The sequence below is a fragment of the Elaeis guineensis genome, chromosome 8 (genome assembly GCF_000442705.2).
Source record: "Elaeis guineensis isolate ETL-2024a chromosome 8, EG11, whole genome shotgun sequence".
Lineage (NCBI taxonomy): Eukaryota > Viridiplantae > Streptophyta > Magnoliopsida > Arecales > Arecaceae > Elaeis > Elaeis guineensis.
This window is the reverse complement of record NC_026000.2, coordinates 7,918,237-7,941,386: the sequence shown is the minus strand read 5'-3', so window position 1 is coordinate 7,941,386 and position 23,150 is coordinate 7,918,237. Positions and strand designations below refer to the sequence as shown.

Below are 23,150 nucleotides of genomic sequence, written 5' to 3'. Positions count from 1 at the left end.
TTATTGAGTAGAAAGAGGTATTCCATGGAACTTGATTGCTGTGGCAATTGAGGCAGTACCATAATATGTTAAAAGTGTTGTACAAGAATCACATGCTAAGACAGTACATATAGAGTGGTTACAGTGTATGCCGTACGAACTAGGAAGATTGTGGAAAGATGTGCGATCGAATCGGAATCAACTAATATCATACACTGTGACAAATGGACGGCTTGGAAGTGGTCAGTCTCATGCACAAGACCAAGCAGTGCCTTTTTTCCAGAAAGCAATGAATGAGGCCCAAAGTTACCAAAGTTATAGTCCTACTCAAATGAGTAGTTTAAAAGAAGAAACCGTTGTTCAGTTTGATTCCTCTGGCAATGATTTCAGAAACCAAGGTAGATGACCAATAATTATGTAAAATAAACAAAAGGAAAACACTAAACAAAGGATTGGAACTCTCTTTAAATTCTGAACCACCACCCACCATCGCATCTCAGACCATCACTGCCAACACAAGAACAGAGAGTTTTGGGTCCTTGAGGCATTTCCAAGCTATCAAACAAGATCCATGGATTCCAAGAAGGCCAACAAGATCACTGAGATAGTTAGGCTTCAACAGATGCTAAAGAAGTGGAAGAAGCTTGCAGTTGCACCAAAGAGCAACAGCAAGAGCATCAAGTTCCTGAAGAGGACCCTCTCCTTTTCTGACACTTCATCAGCATCCTCTGGAGATGTCCCCAAGGGATACCTCGCTGTGTGCGTTGGAGAGGAGATGCAGAGGTTTGTGATCCCTACTGAGTATTTGGGTCACCGAGCCTTCGCAGTTCTGCTCAGAGAAGCGGAAGAGGAGTTCGGGTTCCAGCAGGAAGGTGTGCTGAGGATCCCCTGCGAGGTTTCTGTGTTTGAGAGCATACTGAAGGTGGTGGAGAAAAATAAGGAAGGGGTTTGCTATTGTTCCTCGGAGGCTGACATTGCTCAGGCTCACCACCCACCGAAACCAATGTGCAGATGAATAGAGACTGTTGGCGTGGGATGAGTTCTCTCCCCCCACAAAAAGCTATGATTTCAGATTTTTGCTTTCTTATTTTTGTGAAAGGGTAAATGTATTGATGGTTTTGGGTGCAAGATTGCAAAGTTCTGTACTAATGCTACGAGAGCTGCAAACTTGCTCTAGGATTCCTGAAAGTTGACTCCTCACACGTTTATGTTTTGAATCCAGTGAATGTGTTTTCGTACTTTCCACTTACTGATTTCATTGCAAGCAATAGGAGTTAAGCAGATTATATGTTTAAGGTTCATATCAGCTGGTTAATCTTGATATGATGTTGAGAAGGTTCTTGACAAGCAGTAGATAAAAGATCTAGTATGCCCACAAGGATCACATTGTAAAATGTGAGATATGTTTTTACCGAAAATTCTCTGTTCATTCTACGGTTCCAGAGAACGTCAAACAGGTAACTCCATTTGACATTGTGAAGTTGTACATCATGAAGAAAAGGTGATCCAGCAGAATAAATCAGAACAGAAGTCTGTGTTGGTGAATAATGTTAGTATATAACAAATAATTAAACTAGCAAAATAGCATCGATATAATCTTGTCTATTGATCTACTAGAAGTGTCATTTATGTGGTTTCAGAATGACACTACCACCATTTAGATGTCAAATGAGTTTGAATCTAAGAAGGCTTTTTGAAAAAAAAAAAAAAAAAGTTTCATGCCAGTTTGATTCATAGTAACCATCCAATCATCTGGCCGGTTCCCGATTAATCATCAGATAGAGGTGGTTCTTGGACAGGCAAGTTAAGCCAAGGGATGCATAGAGAAATGGTTAATCCCTGATTGGAAGCCAAGGGAACTGGACAGATGGTGTGGGGGTGTCCATGGGAGATGTGCCATTAATCCTTTGGAATTTGAAGAGGAGCTGCCAAAAGAGCGAATGAATAGCTGCATACAGCATACAAGAGCTGCAATGGCTGAAAATATACCTGATTTCCAAATGAATGAAAACAGTGAATTTTGTTTTCATAAGCCATTGGATGCGCCGTCAATTCAGTCTAAACATTCATCTGATGTTTCTTCCAAACTGCACTATGATTTGATTTCTGATACTGAAAAAGCAAGATCACAGCGACCCTGATTTGCACATCATACGCCAGTGCAGCTATTCATTGAATGCTTACGATGAGATAATTTGGTCATGCCATACACATGCAAGCAGAAGGATTCCCATTCTTCATATATATATATATATATATATAAACTGCATCAGCTAGAAGACCTACAACTTGGTATGGTATCATTACTTATTGCAGCATTTGTTGAGAGTATTGTGTTACTGTTTGATCTTAAGAAAGAGTGGTCATTATATATGTGCAACTTAGCTGTTGAGGTTTTATATCAGTATGTTTAAGCTATATTAGTTTCTGTTATTTCCAGTCTTTTAATGATATAGTGCAAATTAACCACCCAAAAAAAGGATACAGCACAAATTAGACTGCAGATAAGCTTTATAATTTGGGCCTGTATGACTTGTTTCAATCAAATGTCAAACAATATTCAGGCGTTATGCTTCTTTTGCCTATTGATACAACACCAATCGGGAACAAAATAAGCCCTTTCATCAACCAAATAATATGAGAAATTCAGCAACTAACAGCCACTGAGCAACTAGCTCCTTTTCTCTAATGTACATGTCGGAAAACACCACCTCAGGATGAGCATCATCTGCTTTACTAACTGCAGAGAGATCTATTTCCTCTGTACAGAGTAGAATTGCACCATATTGGAATGGTGAAGAACAAGTCTGCATGTTTACCTTCCATGGCCAAAAAGTTCAGAAATGTGCATGGTTAATCCCTGATTTCCCCTTTGATATGTGATCCTCATTCATAGCAATCAGCTACCAAAAAAAAAATGCCATGCATTTTCAGTCTTCTGGCACAAATTTCTTCTCTGCATAATATTTGTTCTCACTTTCACTCTTTTTCACGTTCCTTTTCTGCAACAGTTAGCCAGAATGTTTGTAAATATTGCTGCAGTTTAGTGAAGAGTGTTTTTTTTTTTTTTTTTCTTTTTGAAAAAAGAAAAAGAATGAAACAATGGAGGAGCAAGACATGAAGTGACACAGCAAGACTAACTAAAGGCAGGAATTATATCTGCATCTCTTTAGCTGACATGAGTAGAAGAAAAACCATTATCATAGACTAAAACAAATGATATAAGAAGACACTCATTTCTGTATATGCAATAGAAATGGTGAACACCTTGTAAACTTCATGATTATCAACAATTCTCCTGGCTACTGATGTCCAAGTGATATTGTTAGGGCTTGCAATTGTCTTGAAAATTCCCATGCTCCTGGGTGTGACATATGGGTCAACCTCATCCTGTCACAGGCAAGATCCTTAACACTGATTCCCAATTGCAGGAGCATGAAAACAAAACTACCTGTTTGAAAGAACAAGCTACTCAAGTTCAGGAACTTACACTACAACTGCCCTCAGCTACCGTCCCGTGCACAACCAATGATATATTGAAGGTAGTGATCTGATCAAGATAGCAAGAAAAGAAAGACAGCATTGGAATATAATAATTTTAGTATAAATCTTCCAGCATGAAAGGATCTGCTGCTTTAGTGAATGATAAGACACAGAACCAGCACAACCAGAGTGATCAGTTTTGTTTTGTGCCTTAAATGGAAGGTCTTTGTTTTACTGTTTCTTTTGTGGCTTTCTCTAGCAAGGAAATATGACTCCAATGACAAATAGGACTGTCCATAGTCAATACTGACCATGAAACTTGTCTGAAAGAATAAAGTCAATCCTTATGGTAGGTATATGGACAGATTACCACCACAGTAATTAGTTACAGAGAAGTCCAATGACTAAACTTCAGGCGTGCAACTTTTACAAATAAAGCAGACAAGTCACTACTGGAAAAAAGCTTCACATGAAACTATTGTTTTGGGTCTAATTGAAAACAGTCAACCATGCTCCAGACACAAGATGCCAGTGCTTTTAATAAAAGATAAATATGATCTATTTAATTACCAAAAAAAAGTCTGATCTATTTACTTGGAAAGATTTTAACTGGATAGGTATGACGACCTCTAGTTATCATGTGGAAGTTTTTGACATGATACCAAATTATTCAACAAGAAACTTCTTTAGAAAACTTAGACATATGTGGATGTGAAAAATCAAGCCAATTTAAGATGCTAAGCCAGCAGAAATTATCTAATCCAGATAATGTCTTGTGGTACACACACCATATCTCTGGTAACTTCCCAAGGAGCACCAATAATGACTTCATCAACATATCGGCATGCAAGTACACTAAGGCTACGTTCATGGAGGTGCATGATAGGATGACATCCTCTCCTTTCACTGCATTAAATGTTCGTTAAACAAAACTATTTAACCATATATCAGAAAGTGCAGACTATGAATCAGAACTCATAAATCTTAATAATATAATCTTACTTGCATTTCTTTTATGAACATTTACTTTTATATTTTATATATTCCAATCCATCTGGTTATGAGTAATACCTCACAGTTTGGTCACTGTAGACACCTACGAGTAGAAAATCTCCAAGTTGTCTCGCACATCTTAGGATCTGTATATAGCAGCAACATTCCAACTTAGTCATAAAGCTGATAAAAAGAACCCAACAAGTAAATGCAGATAAAAAGAAACAGTGTTGGTAAGATAACTATATATTTTTTTTAATAAAAAGGAATAGATGGTATCTAAACAAGCAAATGAGGAATCTTATTTTGAGGCAATGATCTCATGATAGTTTATAGAGCCCATTTTAACATATACATACATTTCATTAGTTTGTTCAAAGGTTAGTGCAGGCTGGATAGGAGGGGATAGCCCTCCTCTGGTAAGAGGGGGCAGGATACATATTGGACAATATGCTCCCATATGTTCCATCAGATGCATCCATAAGGGCACTCAAACCCACAACCTCCAGCAAACCAGCAAACCCTCTAGGATATGCACTGATGCATGAGCTGTGTTTGAAATGATACAATTTTCTAATCAGATAAGCTGATGTTTACATCATCAGATATTCAATCTCAATTTAGCAAGATTATTCATCCATCAACCATAAATGTTCACCAAGAATTGGGCCTAACTGAAAGTGCACACATGCAAGAACCGTACCTACACACAAAGCATAAGACAAGACAATGCTAAAAAAATTTCTATTTTCTTGAAAGAAATGACTTGATCCCTTCATTAAGGGACTCTTCCTTTGACAGGAATCATCGCACATTATGACACCTGTAGCTGACCCAATCGATAGCATGAGACTTGTCCTTTAGTTTCATCATGCTGGAAACCTTGAATGTCCATCATTTCTTAGGTTTTAGTATATGGCATAATCATATCCTGATAACATTAGATTCCAGCTATCTACTAAACTCTACCTTACATCACGACAGACTAAAAAACTCTTAATCACCACCATAACTCCTATTAACTCCTAGCTCTTGGTATGAACCAATGCTACTATCTTAGTCCAGGAGGCTTGGTGCAGAGTTATGAAGCCACCATAGAAGTTCCTTAATGCTCTTTGTTTGTATTGTTGATATAACTGATAAATATTAAAATTCCCAACTATGCACCCCTCCCAACAACAAGAAAAAAAAAAGGAGAGAGAGAGAAGCTACACATTTTTATATAATTAATAAATATTAAGATTCCTATCCCCCACCTCCCAAAAAAAGAAATGAAAAAAAATCTCACTACCACAGAGACTTAAGCAAATTGGAATAAGTGAGAAGCTAATGTCAATATGATGCTAAAAGCAATGCACATGCACATAAACATCTCTTGGGTAATTTATAGAATATTTCAAAGAAGTAATCATTTTGGAAGAGAATAAGAACACAAAGACATCACAGTGTTTGAGGATGCAAATCTAGAAAGGTCAAGAAAAAGGAAAGGGAGAAACCGGAAGACCATAATAACTATGGAGGTAATGTCTGCAGGTAAGAAAGTAAGCAGAATTTCATAAAGATGTACCTCAACATGACCAGCATGGAAAAGATCAAAAGCACCATCTATATACACCACACAAGCATCTGGTCCAGGTCCCTAAATTAGAAACACAAAGAAGTCCTTCAATAGAGTGCATCGAGTGTTCCACCATTCAAACATATACTGAAAGCCATTTAATTTTAGGATGCTGAACCAGACCATATTGCTGCCAGGTCCACCATCAAGAATCCTTCCGACAGATCTGGATCAGGCTGACTTGGACTAAAGCAGGTCTCTTTAAAATGTAATTTCTATTAGTAGGATATTCAATTTTGATAAATTGTAATTTGTAAAGGTCGCTGATGGAACATATTACGGTTCTCCAATAAGTAGGTTCACTTCAAGCTGATTTATGGGTCCAAATGCATTCTTAAACACTCTTTTTGCAGACCTGGTCCATGTCAAAAGGTATGGAGTGAAAGATGCCAAAATAAACAGTCTGAAGAGATTAATGTAAGGGAAAGCTTCAAGGCTAAAACTCAATTCGATAGTTGTTACAGTAGGCATTTTTAAAACTTAAAAGTATAGAATAATATGACATCGAACAAATATCATGCCATTTTTAAAACTTATGTTAAAGGCATTACTACATCTGTTAGTTGTTCTGGCCATTTGATGCGTAATGTGATTTCATTGAGGATGTCAAATAGGTAATTAGGAAGAAGAGAACATGATTTGCTAGTGTAAAGCTACACTATATCTTGACTATAAGATATGAGTGATATGCCCACTGATGGATGAGACTAGATCACTATAGCTAGGAGACAAAGTCAACTTTAATGAGGAAGAACATCACCAGAATGCCCAAGTTGGATGAGAATCAGTAAAGCGAACCAGTTTTTTCTTCTCTCGATGATTGGAGAAATCAGGCAAATATACAGCCAATATATGGCAGGGCTTTTGACATATATTGCCTTTCTAGCCAGAGCAGAAGAATTTGTACCTTCGCATTGGAGAACTGCACGATCCGACGAGATGTAGGCAGAAAATGAGATCGCTGAGTTCTAGTGGAGCCACCAGTTTCAGACTGAAATGCCTTACTATGATTCTTATTCACTTCCATATCACTCAATGATGATAATATTCTTCCTAGATCAGAATAACATGCAATCAGATCTGATACACTAACACAATAAGCTTGGAACACAGAAGGTTGAGAAACAATCTAAATGAATTTCTTATGGAGGTACAAATCAGATGATTCTGCTTCTGCATTTAACATTTAAACTTGTTTTAAAAAAAACATAGCATGAAATTGGCCACAAAATAAATGTTCATCAGAAATTCCTTCTTGCATTTATTGGGACACTCTTTTAAAATCTATAGGCAGCGTAGAAATCAACAGCTTTATGAAGCAATTATTTTACATTAAACATGTTTTGAAATAAATATAAAGCATTGGGAATCAAATTGTCATATCTAAGTAACACTAAGCAGGTGTTGTAGTACGATACCAACAATATCAGTGCTTGAGACACCTTCTGTGCGCTTGATTTGCTTATACCGCCCTGCCTTCTTAGCTGGTCCATAAGCATCAGTTCCATCAGGTAGCAAACAAGGATCATCTCCATGTATAATGTAGTCAATATTGTATTTATTGAAAAGAGTGTTCATGAATTCTTCAGTGATTGCATAAGGAGCGTTTGCAATGACCTCATCCACCCACTTGAGCCCACTGACAAGAATTAACCTGGAAATTATTTTAAACTGGATTAAGATGATACATAACTTTCAAAATATAGATAACAAAATAGTAAGCTCATGAACTTCCCACCAGCATATGAGCGTTTTTCCTATGGCAACAAACATACCGGATTGAAGAGGTGCATATAGGGTTAAACATAAACAAATACAAGGTAGAAGCTTGGACAATCTATCTAGACAGCTTGATGTAGTGTTATCACCCTTCTGGCTGTCGAAATTTGAGTGGAAAAACAATGTGTCATAGACCTCTTGAAGACTAGATGCACATCCCATGGACAGAATCAACAGATCTGCTGAAGCACTAGGGAATTTAAATCTTTGACCTCAACATTGTTTTAGGAGTTGAAGTGCTGTCTAAGATGTTAGATATGGTCACATTTCAACAAGAAAAATGGACCAAACTTCTCTGTAATGAGTTTTGCTGTCATTGTTTAGCAGTAATTCACTAGTACTAATCTCCATTAGATCTTTCTTACCACCAAGTCTTTTGACCAGATCCGAGTATGAATATGTCAAAAAAAATTATTGAAAAATAACAATTATATGCTAATCTAGCTTACCGACCTGCAAAAGTGGGTTTTTGAAGAATTAGAGTTCTACATTGCTTAGCAAATTTTGATCAAAGATATTGGATTTAATTATAAACAGAGTGGATGCCTGAGCTTCTCAAAACCAAGTGCATTTAAAAGGTTAATTGTTTTTAACCCAGTAAACCAAGGAGGAATTATTCTGCAAGCATACCTCTCTTCCATGGACAGCACAGGAGGGCCCTTGTTTGCCACAATCTCTTCATCACTGACAACGCCCACCACCAATTCATCCCCAAGAGACTTGGCCTGCCGCAATGCATTTGCGTGGCCGTAATGCATGAGATCGAAGCATCCGTCCATGTAGACCCTCACTGGTCTCTTCCTACTCTTCTTCTTATAAAAGAACCTTAAATCCAGCCAAACGAATGGGAAGTATGGGAGTCCAATCCCTCCTAAATAGCCCGTCGATAGCCAGAGAATGGCAATGGTGATCATAATTCCTCCAAGCCCAAATAACTGGGGATAGCACGCCCCATCCCAGATCCAACGATTGGTCTCAAATTCCACAGAGCCCATTGTTTTGAGATCCAATTCTGGTGCCAAGTGAAAATTTGGATACTGCACAAAAGTAGCTTCAATTTGAAAAACAAACCACAAGAGCAGATTGACAAAATCTTGAAAGAAAAACAAATACATAGAAAGTACCAACGAAATCAATCACTTTCTTGGAATTCCAAAAGGAATTCATATTGAGGACCAGGAAAACCGTAATGCAGCTTATAAAATTTAAGGGGGAAGATGAGATGGATTCCAAAGAGAACACAAAAAGAGGAAAAACAAATTTGAATCATCAGCAGCTAGATCTAAAGATTTTAGACAGCAGAAATTCCCAAAAAAAGGATTAGAACACTCAAATACATGATTTAGAAAAAAAATAAAGAAAACAAAATCTAACGTAGAATTCCGAAACGGGAACCGATGGAATTACCGAGAAACGGAGAATTTCAGTGAAATGCATCGAAAAAAAATGAAGAGGGAAGAAAAAACTCGGCGAAAACGAGGCGGATGTGTCTTGACGTACCGAAACCAGACCAGGATACTAAGATTTTGTCAGGGAGAAGCAAATCAAATCAAGGGAGTTCAGAGAGAAGGCGTGCGAGCGCTGTCCCTACCTCTGGTCCTCGTGACTACGTGAGCGGACCACACGAAAGCTAATCAGTCAAGCTAGTAAACGGATGGAGCGGGTAGAGGATTCTGTGGTTGATGCTTCGCCTCGTTGCATGGGGATCCGGGGATTCCAGAATTGCGCGTGGCCGAGTTGCGATTGGTCAGACCTAACGAGACCGGATCGGACATGAAGGTGAAATGAAGGAAGAGAAATTCTCTGTGCATCACGGACGGTGCAGGGAAGACGTATCATATGAATAAATGATGGGTCATTATTTTTTAATATATATTTAATATTTATAAATTATTTTTTATATTTTTTATATATTAAAAATATTTTTATTTTTAAAAAAATTATAATATTTTATTATGTAACATAATTTAGATATCAATCTAAAATATTATGAGAGAAAAATTTTTATACAATCATTTTTAAATATATATTTAACATAGATTAATTTTTTTAATTTAAAAATTTTAAATAATGAAAATATTTTTATTTTTTTAAAAAAATTATAATATCCTATGCATAGATGTCATAATATGAACATAAAATTTTATAATTTTTTTAAAAAATAAAAATATTTTTATCATACAAAATTTTTAAATAAAAAAATAATTTACAAACATTAAATGCATGATAATTATGTGAATCAATTGGATAAAATGATACACTCAATATTAAATTTTTTACGCCGGCTGCGGTGCATAAAAAATTTTACAGAAAGGAAAAAATTATTGCGGTTCATGGAGTTGATCCGTTGACGGTGATAAGTGGTTTGGACCTTGTAGGATCCATGTTTAGCAATTCAGAAAAGAAGTACCACTGACAGCGCACAAGACATGTAACTTTTTCAACGCCTAACCTCCACACGTGTAGACAAAGAAACAACTGTAAGCACCATAAAACGCAGAACATCAGCCATGAAGTCCAAGGGACCAGCAAAATAATATCAGCCTGTGCACCTCATGGTACCCGTAGGGACCATTCACTCGCTCTTAGCATACCAGGAGTGCAATTGCACATCGACAATCTAAACTTTTATGTAATAATAACGAATCACCACTAGGGTTTAAATCATAATCTCCCTGAAGACAAGCTCTCGGGAGAATGCCGACAAGCCAAGCTAAGCTAATTGCTAGTGACAACTCTTTTACCTTCGTTTGCAAGTTCTTCTCCTCCTATGATAGCATGAGAATAAATGATCGATGGTGAGGTAATATTTTTCATTTTATATGTTTCTTCTTTTTATTTGTTCACGCAACAACCAACATCATTTATGTACATATTAGCCTACAATGGGTACCCACAATGGGATAAACCGAATTGCACGCTCCCTTGTCCCTGATCGTGCAATTTCTACCCACTGGTTAAACGGGTGGCCTCCTACCGTTCCGGGGGAAGGATCATTTCCACCAAAGGGATGACTTCCAGCCGCCGCATGTTTGGTTAGGGAAATCGGGCGAAGTAGGTAGTGACCATTTTCCCGTGGTGGCATTTTAGAGAAGCACATACTTACCTCCTTGCATTTGGTTTGCAATAAAAAATGGTTGCCAACGAAGTGTATCAACGAGCCATTTCAGTCACGAAATTAGCAGAGTGAAAAAAACAGAACAGAAACACCGAATTGGGACTAAAAGTGTGTTCTGGAACGGAAATGACTTCGGTGAGGATTCAGATTCTGGGATGGAATGGAATACTGCAGTTCCCTCTCTTGATCTATTAGGAAAATTAAAGATAAAAGCATACGGTGAGGCTTCTGCAGAAAAATCTGACAAGAAGATGGATGGCAATGGCTGATTACCATGGGAGGTGGTGGTGCGGCCGTGGGTGGCTATGGGAGGTGGGAACCACCGATGTTGATCAAATACACAGTTGACATGCAGGCTTCCAGTTTGCAGGTGCTTCAAATTTGACAGGCTGCTTGATAAGAAATCTAGTAATAGGAGAACGCCCAACAGCAATGATTAGATGCCTCCACACGAAATAGTAAAATGGGGGCAAAAAAAATGATACACATATATTCAGAATCGTGTATGCAACATCTGAAATTTGGAACATGAGAAGAATTGTAATACATGCATTAAAACTTTCTGATCATCCATTGCCTCCTTTTCTATAAAACTGTGCAAGAGGGAGAAGCCCAAGAACGGAGGATGTGTCACATCTAAGTAATACAACCACATGCGACATATCACTGCACCTCTTAAAGGACCAAAAAAAATTGATAAGATTGTATTTTACCTCTGATATACTCGGTGCACTTGGTCTGCCAGTACCGTCTGCAGGCGTCCCACCTCAATTAGCCACAATGTCGGATTTAGCGAAGATCAATGCCTGATGGTAACTTAGTATCACTTGGTATATTGCATGCTTCGCGGTCAATTCATATGGTATTGCTGGGCATTGCATAAAACACCAGGTACCACAGCAGACCAACCCTGTCAATTTCAGCTTGATAAATGAATATGTGCTGCCAAACTAGTTTTCCCCTCCGTTTCCCCCTTGACTATTAATCATCTTCAGGTGGAACAGGAGAAGGCACCACAAGCAGTCTCCCAATACCCATGTACTCTGCTGCAAAGTCTTCATCATTCTTTGCTAGCATATCTTTCAAGCTGCACTCCACATTTCTGTTCTTTAGTATCCAGAACCTAGGCTTTATCTTCTTGTCCAGAGAATAACTGAAATACCTGGGATATTCCACAAGTTCCTTCAGGGGCTTCTTCATGGTGCTTAAGAAGAATTCAAGCTTTGGATTCAAAACAATCTCGATGCTATAGCCCAATAAAGGAGAAAATCTACAGATCATGGAGCAAACGTCCCTCTTAGACAGCCCAATTCCCATCAAATACCTCATTCTGTAAATCACAGGTGTCAGCATTAACTAAATGGTCATATATACTTGCAAGCAATCATGAATTATTTCTTTCATGATGAAAGCGGCATAGAAAGTATTTGCAAAATCCTGGAAACTTGAGTTTCTGTTGGGGTGCTGGCAGTGGAGGAAATGAAAATGTGAAAATGGGCAATAGGCATCCCCAGATTTTTACAGGTGATTATGCCTGACTTGCCTGGATAAAACCTCCAGCTTCTCACTTATCAAGAAAACAAACAGACTTTTAAGGATATCAGCAAGTGAAAAATATGCCCTGGGACATTTAAAAAGCGAGGAGCAGAGGCATTTTGTGACCTATAAGCATGTCAGTCAAAATAACACAACATTATCATAAGACATATTCGAAGAGAAGGAAAGCAAATTTGTTCATGGATCCTTCTGCAAAGCCAACAGCATAGAAATATAAGGAAATTTCTAGACAGAAACATCAGTCATCAAAAGACCCTGCAAAATTTGTTATATAAGAACAATGCAACATATAATAAACTCCATATTCACAATACTATTTGATGATTTACCTTGGCATTAATGTGTTATTGATGTCTAACAGAAGCAGCTCTGGATATTTTCTAATAACCCGAGGAAGACAGTCCTTCGAGATGCCAAAATCAGTGAGGAAGTTGACTTTCTTCCTGAGGGTGTTGTCAACATTAGCAGCAAATATTTCTGGGCAGCGACATAAGATCCTCCCTATGGTTTTTCCATCAAAACCAACTTCCTCCATAAAAGAAACCACCTAGCAGGACAAAATAACTTCAGAACATATCAAGAAGAACTTATTAGCATACATAAAAGCATGCAAATAAAGCATTAAAAAAAGTCAATCCATAGCCAACACTTCTGAAGTTTAAATCCCAAGATTCTCAGCCTTAATAATACAGTTTAATAGTTGATCAAATCAGGAACAAGCTAAAACTAACAAATGCTGGTTACTAGAACTTCATTTGTTCCAGGTGAATACCATGAAAATACTTGTAGTATTTCAAAGAATCATCAGACAGCCATTTTCATGTAAGTTGAAAAGTCAGGGAAGCAATGAATTAAATATTTAATGTTACAAGATAATATAGCTGACAAAATCCCCTAACAAATTCTAGCGGATAATTGCATATACTTTAATCCACAATGTTAGGCATTAAAAAAATAAACCAGATATTTTTATTTTAAAGAATGCAAAACTAACAATTTACAGATAGGCAATGTATTGAAACTGACAACAGTTCAACCAGTGATTTGAGATAGTGTCCAAAAGCCAATCAACTAACTCTTGCCAAAATTGTCTCTATAAAAAGATGTTGTAAATTCAGCTAAACACACTCTTAATGTCTAAAACAGCTGCTGAACGATATCCATATTGTTGGTGTTGGTCTATGGATTATGATCCATCAAGGTTTAAGAACATTTCACCACTTGCTCTAAATTAAAGTCAACCACTTACTAGCTTGTGCTGGATTTTTAGGCAACCCAATTTTACATGAGTGAAACCTACACAAGACACAAAAAGATCAACTTGTAGGCAGCAAAACCTACCTTATTGCTCACACAGTTCAAGCTAATGTGACTGCATAGTACCGTGCTAGAGTTCCTTTAGCTTGAAAAGATTGTGAGATGGAATAGCACAAGGTCTGACATAGCAAAGCAAGCCTAGCTACTAAAAACTAGCTTCACAAACTTCTGACCCTTGTAAACCTCATACTATATCAAGAGACAAAATCTTGATATCTGAGGAATTTGTGAGTCCCACATATATACTGTTAATATACTGTGACATTATCTGACGTCTGCAAAAGAAATAAAGTCCTATCAAACAGAACGTATAAACAATATGCCAGTCTTTTATCGAATCTATTAAAAAAATTGGCATGGACATGAAGCTTTATATTTTTGGTTCATCTCTTTATGCCGAATCATGCAATAAGTTTCTCAAGTGTCGTATAAGACACAAACAAATAATTACAAAGGAACGAATAACATGTAGAAAAGGGACTAGAAGGGAAAGCCCATAGCATAAGAAATCAAATTACACACCTCCAGAAACTCATGAGGTTTTTTTAGTAGCAGCTGTGGACTTGAAGTGATTACTGGAACCAGCATTTTCTTATTAACACCTAATTCACTAAACTGCTCCACAATTGACTTCATCTTCTGAATTGAACATCCTAACAAATGGGGCCAACTTTTGATAGCAAGATCCACACTAGACTTCGGAACCTGAGATAAGATAAAATTTTTCTGAAGTTTATTGTAATGATTACAAGAAAAAGTTAACATTGCATCCATATGTGAAGGAGAAGCAAATAAATGTTATAGAAGTCTCCAACATCAATCTAAACTCCATCAAACAAGTTCACAACAAATACAGTCAACAGCATGAGATGCTGCTGCTGTGTAGGTAACTGATTTTTTAAAACTATTTTCTCAAAAAAAAAAAAAAAAAAAAACAAAAGTCAACTCCTTGCCAAATGCCACGAAAAGCTAAGAGCTAGCTTTTTAGCAGGAGAAGAAATTTCTGCAAGTCAATATTAAGTTTTGGCACTTACCCTCAAAAAAAATTATTAGTTACTATAATTTGGCAATTATTCTCAGACCAGATTTGGCATGGCAGGATATGATCCACAATAAACATGAAAATATGTCTAAAGAATGACGTATCTGGTATGTATTACCTACAAGAATTGAACTGTTTGTGCCCTTTTTAATGATCATAGGAATAATATAATTAAACTAGTCCCATCCAAAAACAATTGCTTTTGAACATCTATGTATCTTAGTTATACAATGCTGCAGCTTGAATGGACTGACGCTACCTTTCTTTCATAGAAGAATGCAAGTATATTGGCATAATTCCCTTGAATGCTTGATGAAAGAATCCACGGATACTTTAATAGCATCCTACCAATATCCTTGTCTCCGATACCTGCCTAGAACAATAAGACATGAAAATGCATTTAATAGCATTTGTGAAGGAAATATAAGTTTTACTGAATGGAATTTTGGGGGACTTATCATAACCAGTTCATTTCAACAGAAAAGGCAATTATTACAAATATTGACATAGATTATTTAAACTTCAGATCACTGCCTGTAAAAGCAATTATAACAGTAGGGCATGACTCTTGGAGAAAGCAACAATTATCAGTTGATGTTCTTTATTTATTTTTCCCAGAATTTCATGTTTCACCATCCAGTTGCTTGTATTTTCCCTCAGTATTTTAATCTTGGCAGTGTCACCTAGTTACCATAAACAATCACTTCATGACTGTCTAGGCTATGCAATATGGCTTCAATGAAAAACTGCCTCTGTATGTCTTACCAGAACACTTTTCTATAATCATTTAACCGTTCTTTTCATTATCTTCAAAGGCAATCAGGATCTTACACAGCAGTGATCAAGAAAAAAGTAAGCCTTTGCAACTCTGCAGTTCTCCACTGTAAACTTTCTATAATAAGTTGTAATAGACACACTTTGGTTGTCAATCATGTTTTATAAAGTACGCATTAAATCTGAGGTATCAGATTACAGCTTATTTTTGCAGTCCCTTATCAAATAATGAATATGATTCTGACATAACTTCTATTCCAGAGGAAGAGTGCAAAAAGAAGTGCATGAAGCCATGAACTCTAAAAAATTGTATTTCAGTTAAAAAAACATCAGTTTGAGGAATAAATTTCACATATGGATCTAACCACTAGCTCAAGCTCATCGTAGTCACAAGAAGATAGATATCTGAAGTCATAATAGAACCAAGGTGATTAAAGAAGTTGGAACCAAGGATTTAGGTCCCAGCAAGACGTCCCGCGGGACACCGGAATAGGATACCATCCCATGTGTCAAGATTGGACCATCTCGTTAGTGTCCCAACATTCCAATCGGGACGTCTTGGGACATCTGCTATCCCAACTGTCGGGACAGGGCAGGATGGCGGCACGACCTTCCATGAAAAAATCGAGACAGCCCTGCCCCACAAGATTTAAAACCTTGGTTAGAACATTACTTATGTTAAGATTTGACGCCTCGAGATTCAGCCCACATTGAGCCCACAGCGAGGTTCGCGGCAAAAAACGGAGTCAAACGAGATCAAGATCACCTGAAACGGAGCTCGGATGGAGGAGATACGAGCTTATGAAGTCGGCACGAGAATCGAGACGGCGGAGGACCGCCGGCGACCGGCAGCGGGCGGCAGCGGCGCGGCCGCAGGCGGTGGCGCGCGGGACGCGCGACCCAGGCCGACGCGGGACGCGCGACCCAGGCCCGCGAGGTGGGGGCCCAGGCGGGCGCGCGGCCCAGGCGGGCGCGCGGCCCAGCGGGGCGCGCAGGCCCGCGCGCAGGCGCGGCCCAGGCCCGCGCGCGCGGGCCGGCCCAGGCCAGCGGGCCTGCTGGCCCTTGCCCCGGTCCACCATGGATCGGGTGGTCCACGGCCCGGCCTGTGGACCGCGTGGGCGTTTCCCACGCGTTTCTCGCGGTCCACGGCACTATTCCGTGGACCGGAGCGAGATCTAAGGGCCCAGAGAGCTCCCGATCTTGATCGGACGGTCTGGGACGTGATTTGGCTTGATTAAGGAGTCCTAATCCCTCTCTAATCAAGGTTTAAGCTATGTTTAAGCCTTTAAAAGGCCCCGAGACGAAACAGAGAGCGGTGGTTTTCGGTTTTCTCGCTGCCGTACGAATCAGAGGAGAGAGAGGCGTGAGGCGCTGTGAGAGAAGGAGCAGGAGGCTCCTGGACAGCGGTCGCCAGGCTCTTCAGGGGTTCAGGGGGTCTCCAAGAGAGAGAGAGAGCTTTTGTGAGGGGAACTTTATGTGAGAGAGAATTGGGTGTACAAGGGTTGAGGGTGAGGTCTCTTCTTGTAAAATTTTCTTTTCATAGTGAAGTTTGCATGCTCCGTGGAGGCGAGCCCTTTTGTGGCTGATCCACGTATTTTGATTGTTTTTCCTTTTGTTTTGTTTCTTCTTTCTTCCTGCTGCATCGCGTGGTACTGAAAGGATCTTGGGAGGTGGTGTCCTGACCAGACATCCACCCAACAAGTGGTATCAGAGCAAGGCGGTACAAGGACGCAGATTGCAGTGGTGGTGAGCAAGACTGAAGATGGAGAAAATAAGAACAATCAAGATGGAGATCAACAAGTTCGATGGTAAGAGCAATTTCTCCTTGTGGCAGGCAAGGGTGAAGGACGTGCTCATCCAACAGGGGTTGATCGATGCTCTCTTGTGCGATGAGAAGCCGACCACCATGGAGGTGCGGGATTGGAAACGGCTACAGATGCAGGCGGTGAGTACCATCCGCATGTACCTGACGGATGAGGTGGTGATCCATGTGCTGAGCGAGACTTCCCCGACGGTGCTGTGGTCGAAGCTCGAGGAGTTGTACATGGCGAAGTCTCTCACCAACACACTTTTCCTCTGGAGGTAGTTTTACCAACTGCGGATGACTGAGGGACAGAGCGTGCAGGAGCATCTGAGCCACTTCCAGAAAATCCTCACCGACCTTCTTAGCGTTGGCGAGAACGTTGAGGAGAAGACCAGGGCGCTGGTTTTGCTGGCATCGCTTCCTTCTTCGTACGAGTCCTTGGTGACTGCTCTTCTAGTGGGGAAGAGCACTATCAAGATGGACGAGGTCACCGCGGCGATACTCCAAAACGAGGTTCTCAGGAGGGAGAACCCAGCTTCGAGCTCAGGTGTCGATAGCTCAGCTTTGGCGGCTTCTGAAGGTGCAGGAGGCGGTAGACGGAGCGACAGAAGATCGCAACGAGGGCGGTCTAAGTCCAGGAGGGACTTGAGCAAAACCAGATGTTACCGGTGTGAAGAGTTGGGGCATCTAGCCAGAGATTGCCCTCAACTGAAAAATCGGACGGTGGCTGCTGTAGCGACGGCCAGCAGTGATTCAGATGGAGATGTCCTGGAGATATCTGACGAGGTATCTACTTCTTCCCAACAGTGGATATTAGATTCTGTATGCCCCTATCATGTGTGTTGCAGAGAGGAGCAGTTTGACTCCCTGAAAAACAGTGAGAGCACTGTATATCTGCCGGATGGATCGAGCTGTGCGATCAGAGGCATTGGGACGGTCAGCTGGAGGATACATGACGGTGCAGTGAGGAGATTGGGGGAGGTCCGATACATACCCAATTTCAGGCGGAATCTTATCTCACTTAGCAGACTGGATTCGAGAGGCTACAGGACGGTAGCTGGTGGAGGAATCCTGAGGGTGCTACGCGGCGATAGGATTGTGCTGGAGGGGAAGAAGGGGAGCAGAGGACATTATTACCTGGCAGGGAGCCCAGTGCGAGGTGTAGCATCGGGAGCCAGGTGGAGCCCAGAGCGAGGTGGAGCTCCAAGAGGCAGATCGGGCACGGGACAGGAGACTCGGGAGGACGAGAGGCGACGTTGCAAGGTAAGATTCCTATTGCCGCAGGATGATGCCCCGAGCAGATCTCAGGTCAGGAGGAGCACAGCATACGATGGAGATGGGATCGAGCAGCCTGGCTCGACTCCCATGTTTGCCCATCCATGATCAGCAGGCGATTGCCCCAGGGCATGAGGGCGAGGAGATCCAGAAGCTCTCGAAGTTTGGAGGAGGCCGAATATCGAGTCGAGGTGGAGATTGTTAGGATTTGACGCCTCGAGATTCAGCCCACATTGAGCCCACAGCGAGGTTCGCGGCGAAAAACGGAGTCAAATGAGACCAAGATCACCTGAAACGGAGCTCGGATGGGGGAGATACGAGCTTATGAAGTCGGCACGAGAATCGAGGCGGCGGAGAACCGCCGGCGACCGGCGGCGGGCGGCAGCAGCGCGGCCGCAGGCGGTGGCGCGCGGGACGCGCGACCCAGGCCGGCGCGAGATGCGCGACCCAGGCCCGCGCGGTGGGGGCCCGGGGCCCAGGCGGGCGCGCGGCCCAGCGGGGCGCGCGGCCCAGGCGAGCGCAGGCGCGGCGCAGGCCCGCGCGCGAGGGCCGGCCCAGGCCAGCGGGCCTGCTGGCCCTTGCCCCGGTCCACCGTGGACCGGGTGGTCCACGGCCCGGCCTGTGGACCCCGTGGGCATTTCCCACGCGTTTCTCGCGGTCCACGGCACTATTCCGTGGACCGGAGCGAGATCTAAGGGCCCAAAGAGCTCCCGGTCTTGATCGGACGGTCTGGGACGTGATTTGGTTTGATTAAGGAGTCCTAATCCCTCTCTAATCAAGGTTTAAGCTATGTTTAAGCTTTTAAAAGGCCCTGAGACGAAACAGAGAGCGGTGGTTTTCGGTTTTCTCGCTGCCGTACGAATCAGAGGAGAGAGAGAGGCGTGAGGCGCTGTGAGAGAAGGAGCAGGAGGCTCCTGGACAGCGGTCGCGAGGCTCTTCAGGGGTTCAGGGGGTCTCCAAGAAAGAGAGAGCTTTTGTGAGGGAAACTTTATGTGAGAGAGAATTGGGTGTACAAGGGTTGAGGGTGAGGTCTCCTCTTGTAAAATTTTCTTTTCATAGTGAAGTTTGCATGCCCTGTGGAGGCGAGCCCTTTTGTGGCTGATCCACGTATTTTGATTGTTTTTCCTTTTGTTTTGTTTCTTCTTTCTTCCTGCTGCATCGCGTGGTACTGAAAGGATCTTGGGAGATGGTGTCCTGGCCAGACATCCACCCAACAACTTATTACCATATATATTATGCATTCAAAAGCATATCGATACTAGAATTCTGCAGGCAAACTCAATAACAAATGATTCAACTCTCACAGAAAATTATTTTAATGGTAACTTTTTTTTCATGCTCTTAATGAAAGAAATCATATATACAAATAATGCATGAAATCTAGGATAAGTTCTAAATGAAACCACACAAGGCATATCTAAATTTTTTTGGTTGGATACTTGGATACCTTCTCCAGAGAATGAATTCTTGGCTTCATTTCTTTCTCAATATCGTAGAAAATAATGGGAGGAAATGATAAAAGTATAGCAGAAATTCTTTCTTTAGAAACTCCAACTAGTTCAAGAAAACCAACAAATGGTTTCAAATGGTTTTCTGTTGAGCACAAAAGAAGCCGCGGAAATGATTCGATTATATATGGAAATGAGGCATCTTCATATGCTATCATGTTCAAACCACCATGTCTTGCCTCCATCTGCAATATCAACATAAATTTTAGGAAAGGTTAGTAGATTATGAAGGTTCAACAAAGATACATGCACAGTATATATAAAAACATCGATAATTCAAAGAAAGACTAGGAAAGATTTTCCAGAACAATTAAAAAAAAAAATTGTAACTCACTTTTTCGAAAAATGATAAAGTACTCTGAATATCCTCATCTATAAAAATTGATAGGTGCCTCATCATGCGTCTAGCATTTCTTCCTATGACTACCTCATAACCACTGCTTGAAAATAGCATTTCCTTCATAAATTTAACCTGCAAAAATGCACAAATGATCAAACAATGTAGATTCCAAGCAGCCAATGAAAGACCCAACCAATGACTCCAACATTAGTAATTCAGATAAATAGATAAGAAATATTTATTTCCTACACTAACATTTGATGATATCAAAGTAATTTGACAGCTATTACAAGTGTAGGTATGATTAGAGAGACTGAAGAAAGTAAAACACCTCCATTGGTAATAAAAAGGTTTATCACATGATAATTGAGGAAACAGTTCCTTCTTATACAGTCACGTGAAGCATGCATAAAGGTGACTTAGGTGATTACTGACTGACCACCAGCCCATTCCCTCCCCAGTAGGACCGCTTGTGCATGATGAACAAAAGGACAAAATGCCCACTCCCAACATATATTACATTTATTTACTTTTAAAAAGGAATATAAATGCCAAATATAGATAGGTACTCCATTCACAAACTTGCCATACTAAACAATCCTTATTCTCTCTTCTCTTTAGTATGCCTTGAATATGTATCACCGAAAGACAACAAAAAGCAAGCCAAAAGTATTATGACTATAGAACCCTGAAATTCTTCAGTTTTCGGTCTTTAAGAAGGAAAAGGAAAAGTCTCTTTTTCATGAAAAAAAAAAAGAAGAAATAAAATGATAAAGGCATGAAAAATTAATTTGTTCTATACAGTTGCATGGAAGTGGCACTGGAGCTGGCAATTGTTTTTGGAGAAAGTGCAACAGGGGAAGAATGGGAGCAGGGGAGAGGGGTGGGGGTGTTAATATGAAGAACCACCATAAATTCAATAGATACTGCTACTGAGTTGCCTGGATCAAAAAACAATGGAAGAGGGAAGACAAGTTGGGGGTCGTTCTGAGAAGCATCACCATAAAAGAAGATCAAATGCGAACAAGCTGTAATTATTTTCATAAAACAAGATTACTCACTAAGAACATTGACAACCCATAATTAGAAGCATTAGAACATGCACGCTCAAAAATTCAAGAAGCTTATTTGATGACAGGACAAGAATGATATCCCTTAGCAGGCAATACACCCCTCCCTTCTTCTTCTTTCTCTTTTTGTCAGGGTGGGGGATGAGGAAGGCTATTAAACTCAAGAACTCAAAAGCTGTAGGGCCAGATTCATTCCAGTTTTCTTGTGCAGGTAATTTGAGTATTGGAAAACCGATGATGGAATCAAATGAGACACTGAAAAAAAAAAAAAAAAATCTAAAATCCTTGTGCCTCTGCATCTCATCTCATACAAATTAAAATTGAATATGTATATGAGAATTGAACTACTTACCTTTTCGATTAGCTCGGGAAGCCTTTCCGAAGACAAATACCTGGCAATGAGCATGGCAGAGGAGAGCTTCAGACCAATGCTTTCCAAAAGGGGTAGTATCCCACCATCTCCTTTACTCTTCGCCATGTGGTACACCTTCTTCTTAAAACTAAGACTCATAAAGTCCACCCTTTCTTCTTCCATCTCGGCATTCCATGAACTCCATAGACCGTGCTCATCCAATTCTCGAACATTACCCACAAGCATCTCGATATACTTGGGAGAATTCGTAGCGATAACCGCCGAGTCCCCCTTCGAAGCTCCGAATTCTTGCAGCATCTCCATGATGGCCTCCCGTGCTTCCTCCCCGGCTGGCCCTTCCACCAAGGCCGGCGGATTCCGGCCACTGGAGGCGGCGGAAAACCATTCACGCCCCTTCTGGAACCGCCGTGGATTCACAGAGAATCCGGAACTCAAGGAAATTGGTGGAGGAGAAGAATTCACGGGGGAAGGAATGAAGAAGGCAAGACTTGCGGATGGAAGGCGATCGATCGATGAGAGGATTCTTAATCTTGCTGCAATCGGAGAAGGATGAGCCCACGCACTCATGGTTTCTCGATAATCTCTCTACAGATTTCGCAAAACCCTAACCCTGACCCCCAAAACCCTAGCGGAAACCAAGACCCTTCACGCGATTTCCGATAGGATACGGACAAAGGGACGGCGTGCGGACGTTCGGCAGACGGGTCTTCCTCGTTAGCCAGTCCCCCGCCTAGAGACCCGACTCCGAGTTCTGTTTTCTTTTTTTCCTTAATTTTTCTAGTAGAACATCAATGTTCACGGACTTGTTTAAATGATTGAATTTAAAATTTTATAAAAAAAAAAATTTGAGCCATCTTTGTTTCAATCCAATAAAGTATGGAGAGGAAGATCTCACCATCTCCTTCTTCTTTTATTTCTCTCTCTTCTTTTCTTCTTCCTTCCTATCTTTTTTCTTTTTTTCTCCCTCTTTTCTTTTATTATCTTTTTTTCTCCCTTCTTATTAATGTTTCATTTTTCACATTTGTTCCAATTACCCATAGATATGATTCAATACTTTTTCAATTGGATAATCGGTAAATCCCGAATTCTCATAAATAAAAAATCAGATTTAGATCTACTT

General features: G+C 40.5%; 3 protein-coding genes across 13 annotated transcripts; 1 reads left to right on the top strand and 2 right to left on the bottom strand.

The window, feature by feature from the left end:
- Positions 1–473: 473 nt before the first annotated feature.
- LOC105050446 (auxin-induced protein 6B-like) lies at positions 474–1,209 on the top strand. The gene has a single exon (XM_010930464.4). It carries the CDS (start codon positions 551–553, stop codon positions 992–994), a length of 444 nt encoding a protein of 147 aa, XP_010928766.1. The 5' UTR covers positions 474–550; the 3' UTR covers positions 995–1,209.
- Positions 1,210–2,484: 1,275 nt separating this feature from the next.
- Positions 2,485–9,735, bottom strand: LOC105050448 (ethanolamine-phosphate cytidylyltransferase). 5 transcript variants are annotated; one of them, XM_010930470.4, is made up of 10 exons: positions 9,444–9,735; positions 8,483–8,889; positions 7,492–7,727; positions 6,981–7,126; positions 6,023–6,094; positions 4,534–4,601; positions 4,251–4,368; positions 3,470–3,529; positions 3,247–3,369; positions 2,485–2,981 (listed from the first exon to the last, which is right to left on the bottom strand). In XM_010930470.4, the coding sequence occupies exons 2-10, from the start codon at positions 8,845–8,847 to the stop codon at positions 2,910–2,912; spliced, it is 1,260 nt and encodes a 419-aa protein (XP_010928772.1). In that variant the 5' UTR covers positions 8,848–8,889; positions 9,444–9,735; the 3' UTR covers positions 2,485–2,909. The 5 variants fall into 5 exon arrangements, with proteins under 5 accessions (XP_010928772.1, XP_010928771.1, XP_073118370.1 ...); XM_010930469.4 differs by having other exon boundaries at positions 9,353–9,733; XM_073262269.1 differs by lacking the exon at positions 9,444–9,735 and adding an exon at positions 9,260–9,352 and having other exon boundaries at positions 7,492–7,712.
- Positions 9,736–10,661: 926 nt separating this feature from the next.
- On the bottom strand, positions 10,662–22,782 carry LOC105050447 (uncharacterized). Of its 7 annotated transcripts, none has more exons than XR_012143488.1 (10): positions 22,010–22,782; positions 20,582–20,719; positions 20,187–20,432; positions 15,146–15,259; positions 14,367–14,549; positions 12,857–13,074; positions 12,133–12,240; positions 11,684–12,057; positions 11,244–11,375; positions 10,662–11,158 (listed from the first exon to the last, which is right to left on the bottom strand). XR_012143488.1 is itself a non-coding variant. In XM_010930466.4 (7 exons), exons 1-7 carry the CDS (start codon positions 22,595–22,597, stop codon positions 11,952–11,954), a joined length of 1,836 nt encoding a protein of 611 aa, XP_010928768.1. In that variant the 5' UTR covers positions 22,598–22,779; the 3' UTR covers positions 11,491–11,951. The 7 variants fall into 7 exon arrangements, 1 of the variants encoding a protein (XP_010928768.1); XR_002165194.3 differs by having other exon boundaries at positions 12,133–12,300; positions 22,010–22,780; XR_012143487.1 differs by having other exon boundaries at positions 11,684–12,240; positions 22,010–22,781.
- Positions 22,783–23,150: the final 368 nt, after the last annotated feature.

Excerpts from the sequence above, each read along its gene's own strand:
- LOC105050446 (XM_010930464.4), top strand. The coding sequence starts at position 551 with ATGGATTCCAAGAAGGCCAACAAGATCACTGAGATAGTTAGGCTTCAA.
- LOC105050448 (XM_010930467.4), bottom strand. The coding sequence starts at position 9,289 with ATGCATTTCACTGAAATTCTCCGTTTCTCG. Across the intron at positions 7,728-8,482 it reads GTGCTGTCCATGGAAGAGAG|GTTAATTCTTGTCAGTGGGC; the intron begins GTATGCTTGCAG and ends AATAATTTCCAG. Across the intron at positions 7,127-7,491 it reads CTCAAGCACTGATATTGTTG|GAAGAATATTATCATCATTG; the intron begins GTATCGTACTAC and ends ATTCTGATCTAG.
- LOC105050447 (XM_010930466.4), bottom strand. The coding sequence starts at position 22,597 with ATGAGTGCGTGGGCTCATCCTTCTCCGATTGCAGCAAGATTAAGAATC. Across the intron at positions 15,260-20,186 it reads GAATTCATTCTCTGGAGAAG|GCAGGTATCGGAGACAAGGA; the intron begins GTATCCAAGTAT and ends TTATTGTTCTAG. Across the intron at positions 14,550-15,145 it reads CATTCTTCTATGAAAGAAAG|GTTCCGAAGTCTAGTGTGGA; the intron begins GTAGCGTCAGTC and ends ATCTTATCTCAG.